Source organism: Mus caroli, chromosome 12 (assembly GCF_900094665.2).
Source record: "Mus caroli chromosome 12, CAROLI_EIJ_v1.1, whole genome shotgun sequence".
Taxonomy (NCBI): Eukaryota; Metazoa; Chordata; class Mammalia; order Rodentia; family Muridae; genus Mus; species Mus caroli.
The window spans coordinates 107,226,975-107,233,610 of NC_034581.1; the positions used below are offsets into that span (position 1 = coordinate 107,226,975).

General features: G+C 53.1%; 1 protein-coding gene across 1 annotated transcript in view; it reads left to right on the forward strand.

Annotated features, from left to right (window-relative positions):
- The window catches only part of Pld4 (phospholipase D family member 4), an 8,512-nt gene extending 2,275 nt beyond the window's left edge, over positions 1–6,237 (forward strand). The window contains exons 3-11 of the mRNA XM_021179384.1: positions 713–879; positions 1,279–1,462; positions 1,769–1,889; positions 2,315–2,442; positions 3,960–4,160; positions 4,743–4,882; positions 4,998–5,163; positions 5,272–5,368; positions 5,665–6,237. Of these exons, the coding sequence (XP_021035043.1) occupies positions 713–879; positions 1,279–1,462; positions 1,769–1,889; positions 2,315–2,442; positions 3,960–4,160; positions 4,743–4,882; positions 4,998–5,163; positions 5,272–5,368; positions 5,665–5,861 (1,401 nt within the window). The 3' untranslated portion in view covers positions 5,862–6,237. The remainder of the gene's footprint in view (positions 1–712; positions 880–1,278; positions 1,463–1,768; positions 1,890–2,314; positions 2,443–3,959; positions 4,161–4,742; positions 4,883–4,997; positions 5,164–5,271; positions 5,369–5,664) is intronic.
- The last annotated feature ends 399 nt before the right edge of the window (positions 6,238–6,636 follow it).

Consider the following 6,636-nt stretch of genomic DNA (forward strand, 5'->3'; position numbering starts at 1 on the left):
CTTTCTTTCTTTTTCCTTTCTTTCTTTCTTTCTTTCTTTCTTTCTTTCTTTCTCTTTCTCTCTTTCTTTCTTTCTCTCTCTTTCTCTCTTTCTCTGTTTCTTTCTTTCTTCCTTCCTTCCTTCCTTTCTTTCTTTCTTTCTTTCTTTCTTTCTTTCTTTCTTTCTTTCTTTCTTTCTTTCTTTCTTTCTTCCTGTCTATCTTTTTCTTTTTTTCCTTTTTTAAAGATTTTTTTTTTCTGTACATGAGTACACTGTAGCTGTCTTCAGACACACCAGAAGAGGGCATCTGAATCCCATTACAGATGGTTGTGAGCCACCATGTGGTTGCTGGGAATTGAACTCAGGATCTCTGGAAGAGCAGTTGGTGCTCTTAACTGCTGAACCAGCTCTCCAGGCCCCCAAACTTTCTTAATTTCCCAAAGATTAGGGGTTTGATTAGAGGGTACAAAACTAGCCCTGCAGTGGGGGTTGGGGGTGCACACCAGAACAAGGTGACCTAGCCTGTTGCATATCTTGTCCAGGTCTCCTCACTGCAGAGTGGACCATAGAGAGAGCTATGGGCCACCTACACCACCCAGGCCTTGCTCTGTGCATCCCTCATCCCCTCTTGCTCACCCCCAATCCCTCCCCAAGATCCTGGACAGTATCTGTTATAGGACAGGGAGGGCTGTCTTGGCTGCTAGGAAGGCTCTTGAAATGTCACCTCATGCAGGTACTGGGGATGCTAGCTGTACTGGGACTCAGCTCTGTGACTCTCATCTTGTTCCTGTGGCAAGGGGCCACTTCTTTCACCAGTCATCGGATGTTCCCTGAGGAAGTGCCCTCCTGGTCCTGGGAGACCCTGAAAGGAGACGCTGAGCAGCAGAATAACTCCTGTCAGTGAGTGTACACCAGGGGTTCTCACAGGATTGTGGGCTATGTGTCTGGGCTGGGTGCCGCTTCACTGGGTCCCTGAATGGGTGATTTAGCTCACAGTAAGACTGTGATTGTCCCAGGGATGGAGTCTGGATTCCCCAAGAGAACACCTCATGGTCCCCCTGGGCTGAGCATGCCCCATCTCCAGGTTCCTCACTGTATAGTCTCCTGTACTTCAGCTTTGGGGGACTCAAGCTAAATCTTCCCATCTCACTGTCCTCTTTCTGTCCCTTTGGCCTGGGTTCAGGCCCTGGTGCCACCTGAGGTCAGTCCCTCCCGCCGGCTGGGTGGCAGGAATGGATCAAATGGCTGACCAGTGGCTCCGACAGATACAGCTTGGTCTGCCCTGGGTTCTGTCCCTAGGCTCATCCTTGTGGAAAGCATCCCCGAGGACTTGCCATTTGCAGCGGGCAGCCCCACTGCCCAGCCCCTGGCCCAGGCTTGGCTGCAGCTTCTTGACACTGCTCGGGAGAGCGTCCACATTGCCTCGTACTACTGGTCCCTCACTGGACTGGACATTGGAGTCAATGACTCGTCTTCTCGGCAGGTTGGTCCTTGTTTTTGCTTTCTGGCTACGAGGCACAGGTCTCTCCCTGGATGTCAAGGGCTCAGCAAGTCAGGCTGCTATCTGTTCAGAGCTCAGCCAGGCCCAGGACTCAGCTCTGGGCTGGGGCTGGGTTAGAGCAAGGCCAGGCCCTGCGGGTGATTCTTGGGACAGCGGCAGAGGGACTGAGGATTGTGCATGCATGATGTCATTTTTTGGCCTCTAGTCATGAGCCAAACCTTGGTCTACCCTGGACTGTGGGCAAAGGGCCAGCCTGAGGTAGCTTCTCATGGTAGCCTGGCTTTGCAGGGAGAGGCCCTTCTACAGAAGTTTCAACAGCTTCTTCTTAGGAACATCTCTGTGGTGGTGGCCACCCACAGCCCAACATTGGCCAAGACATCCACTGACCTCCAGGTCTTGGCTGCCCATGGTAGGTGTCTGCATGCTGGGGCTCTGCTGTGCTGAGATCTGGCACCAGGGGATAAAGCCAAAGACTAACAAGATTGCTAGGGTGGGTGGAAAAGTTTCTCCAGGACCCTGGAGGACTTGAACTCAGGGCTGAGAAGGAAAACATTAGAGAAAGCCTTGGGCTAGAGGCTACAGTGAAAAAGGCAGTAGGCACATGCATCATTAAGGTTATGACCTTGACTGTCTAGAGGGTTCTCAGGGAAGCCTGTATCTTTGTTTTCTCACCTGCAACAGCCTTGATCAGTGGGGTCATTCTGAGGGTAAAATGAATGAACACAGACAGGGGCAGAGGGACCGGGGCAGATCTATTAGGCAGTTCTGAAGCCAGCATTAAAGAGCTGGCTCTCCATCTGTCCATCCATCCATTTATCTGTTTGTCTATTGCAGGTGCCCAGATACGACAGGTGCCCATGAAACAGCTTACTGGGGGTGTTCTACACTCCAAATTCTGGGTTGTGGATGGGCAGCACGTCTACGTGGGCAGCGCCAACATGGACTGGCGGTCCCTGACTCAGGTGGGTCCCAAGGCCCAGGGATAGGATGAGGCCCAGGGGCAGCTTCTCCTCTCGCCATCTCCAAGGGCTGCTGTTTCTGAAGAAAGCTGGTACTGGGAGGAGTTAGCAAGCAGAACCTTGGGTCACACACCATTTTTGCCATACCACCATAGCAGGGCCAATCAGAGTTGGTCCCACCAGTTAGAAGGTTCTACATGACCCTGCACTCAGGCCCTGGGACAGCATGTTCGGGCCATGGCTCACAGGAAAACCACAGCTCACGGGGTTGGGGAGAAAGCTCGATCAGTGAAGTACTTGCCTTGCAAGCACAAGACCCCGAGTTGTATCCTTAGAATGCGTGTGAAAAGCTGGGTGTGGTAGCACACACTTGTAGTCCCAGTGTTGGGGGGGATACAGATAGGGGGATCCCTAAGATTTGCTGCCCAACCAGCCTATCCTAATCAGCAAGCCCGGGGCCCAGTGAGAGACCTTGCCTCAAAAACACAAGATGGAGGCTGAGGAGATGGCTCATCGGTTAAGAGTACTGTCCGATCTCCCAGAAGACTCAGGTTGGAGTCTCAGCAGCTGCAAACTGTAACTCTAGTTCCAGGGGATCCCATGCCCTCTTCTGACCTCTGTAGGCACCAGGCACACACGGACGGACGTGTAGGCAAAACATAGCCCCACACTAAAATAAAACAATAGTAAGAATAAAAACCTCCTGAGGCATGACACCTGAAGTGGTCTTCTGCCTTGCACATATGCACAGGTACCCGTGCACAAATCAACACACCCGCTGGCATGTGCACACACATGCACACAAAGAAACATCAGATTACAAAGCCTGAGGCTTTTTTTGTTTGTTTTTTTTTGTTTGTTTGTTTTTTGTTCTTCGAGACAGGGTTTCTCTGTGTAGCCCTGGCTGTCCTGGAACTCACTCTGTAGACCAGGCTGACCTCGAACTCAGAAATCCGCCTGCCTCTGCCTCCCGAGTGCTGGGATTAAAGGCGTGCACCACCACACCTGGCTAGCCTGAGGGGCTTTTTAGAAGTGATATATTTCACAGGCCTGAGTTGTGGCTCAATAGAATAACATGTGATTAGCATTAGCATAGCATACCCCTAGGGTCTCTCTCTCTCTCTCTCTCTCTCTCTCTCTCTCTCTCTCTCTCTCTCTCTCTCTNAATAACATGTGATTAGCATTAGCATAGCATACCCCTAGGGTCTCTCTCTCTCTCTCTCTCTCTCTCTCTCTCTCTCTCTCTCTCTCTCTCTCTCTCTCTCTCTCACACACACACACACACACACACCTGCTAGTGCAAACAGTAGATAGAAATATAACATCAGGCGTTACCACTCCGTAGAATTTAACAATGGCTTTATTTCCTTTGTGTCTCATGCATTTTCTACCCTGGAGCTGATGGTGCCTGGTGGCTGCCATCTGAACAAGACTTGCACCCTGCCCTCCATCCCTGGTGGTTTCCACATAGCCCCAGGAGATCTTTGCTCTCTCAGTGTCTACTGACCTGATCCCTACAGGTGAAGGAACTTGGTGCAATCATCTACAACTGCAGCAACCTGGCTCAAGACCTTGAGAAAACATTCCAGACCTACTGGGTGCTAGGGACTCCCCAAGCTGTTCTCCCTAGACCCTGGCCTCGGAACTTCTCATCCCACATCAACCGCTTCCATCCCTTGCGGGGTCCCTTTGATGGAATTCCCACCACGGCCTATTTCTCGGTAAGAAGGGTAGCCCACAAGAGCCCCAGGGTTGCAGCAGGAGGCCAGAGCAGGATGTGGGGCCAGTACCAGCATCGAGAGAGAGGTACTGGAAGGTGGCAGACCTGAGGTCCCAGGAATCTCCAGACTGTTGAGAGGGGTTAGGGCCAAGAGACTGACTGGGTGCAGGGAAGAGTAGGGAGACCCAGATAATTGATTATTCTTTACTCTGAGGGAAGATAGGCAATCCCAGCAGCTCCATTTCCACCAAGGGAAACCCCTTGGTTGGCCCAGAGACAGGTCCACAGCAGAGACTGCAGCAGATGGAGCAAAGCCCACTAGATATGCAGAGTCCATCTGGAGAGAGTGGAGCCACTTCCCAAGCAGACAGCCTGGAAGCAGTTAAGCCAGCCCCCAGAGCCCAGGATGCCTGGATGCTTCCCTGCCTCCTTCTCAGACCTCGGAGGGGGAGGCCCTCTGGTCATGGGGAATGGTCTCGTTCACCACATGGGGTTGCTTAGGGAGTGGGCAATGGAGTCATGAGCTTAGGAAGCGCCTGCTTCAAGGGTGGCAGTGTTCTGAGAAATGCTTTCCCCACTGCAGGCCTCTCCTCCCTCCCTCTGCCCGCATGGCCGGACCCGGGATCTGGACGCAGTGTTGGGAGTGATGGAGGGTGCTCGCCAGTTCATTTATGTCTCGGTGATGGAGTATTTCCCTACCACGCGCTTCACCCACCATGCCAGGTGGGTCTGGCTGAGGTCCACCCTCCTGGTTGGCAAGTCCTAGACACAGTGTACCTGCAGCTAAGACCCCCTACTCACCTTAGTTTCAGGCAGGACACTGATCCTCTCATCCTAGGTACTGGCCCGTGCTGGACAACGCGCTACGGGCAGCAGCCCTCAACAAGGGTGTGCATGTGCGCTTACTGGTCAGCTGCTGGTTCAACACAGACCCCACCATGTTCGCTTATCTGAGGTCCCTGCAGGCTTTCAGTAACCCCTCGGCTGGCATCTCAGTGGATGTGGTAAGAAACTGACCTCATGGGTTGGGGTGGAGGGGGTGGAGGTGGGGGGTGGGGAAGGAAGTTTCTTCTCCCACCCTGCCCACCCTAACTCACTCCTAATCCCCAAAGAAAGTCTTCATCGTGCCTGTGGGAAATCACTCCAACATCCCGTTCAGCCGCGTGAACCACAGCAAGTTCATGGTCACAGACAAGACAGCCTATGTAGGTGAGTGGCTGGGGCAAGATGCATGGGCCGACAGAGAGCTGGACAAGAGAGATACGCTCACATATCCTGGGAGCCAGACACTTAGCCCAGCTTGCCAGTTGAAGTCCTGAGCATGGGTGCCCAGAACGCTGGTAAAGAACCGATGCATCTACATGAGGGGCTGTCATGCCTGGGGTGTGATGGCAGCACAGAGGTTGGAGCTGTCTTTCAACTTGTAGCAAGGGCCACAGCACAGGCCACAGGACTGCAGGGGACACAGGCCCAGGGATCAGTGTCTCCCCCTCCCCCTCCTCCAGGCACCTCTAACTGGTCAGAAGATTACTTCGGCAGCACCGCTGGGGTGGGCCTGATTGTCAGCCAGAAGACCCCCGGAGCCCAGCCAGGCGCAACCACCGTGCAGGAGCAGCTGAGGCAACTCTTTGAACGAGACTGGAGTTCCCACTATGCTATGGGCCTAGACAGACAAGTCCCGAGCCAGGACTGTGTCTGGTAGGGCTGAGGATTGATCCCTTTGACTCTGGCCTACAGCTCTAGGTAGACACTGATGCTCCCCAGACTCCCAATCTGCCCAAGCTCAGAAACCGAGCAAGCAAAGGATCACCACTGAGGGCCCGAGACTGTCATCAGACAAACAGCTTCCGGCAGAGCTCTCAACGGCTTTTAAACGAAGAAGAGGCTAAAGCAGAGGAAGGCACCACGGTGACATGGAAAGACAGCAACTACATATAAGTGACCCCCAGAGCCCCGTTGTTCCTCCCTGGTCTACCTATGATGAGTTGCTAGGGCCATTCCCAGATGTAATGTTGGTGCTGTCCAGCCACAATAAAACCCTGCCACCAGCTACTGACCTGACCCAGGCCAAAAGTGGACATGTCTGTCTGTGTTCTCTCTCTCTCTCTCCCTCCTTCTTGTCTGTGGTGTGTGTACATGTTTCTATGTCGTGCAGATGCACACGACGTGTGTGAACAGTGTCTGGAGGTTGGCATTGGGTATCTTCTTTCACCTTAGTTTTTCAGACAGGGTCGTCCTCTGAACTCCCAGCTTACTGGATTGGCTAGACCAGCTGTCCATCAGGTCGCCCTCTGAACCCAGGGCTTGCTGGATTGGCTAGACGAGCTGTCCATCAGACAACAGGAATCCTGTTTCTGCCTCCTCAGCATAAAATTACAAGGCACTTGGCTTTTTACCTGGGTGCTAGAGACCTGAACTCGGGTTCCCACGCCTCCACAGCAGAACCTTTACCTAACGAGCCATGTTCCCGTTCCCTG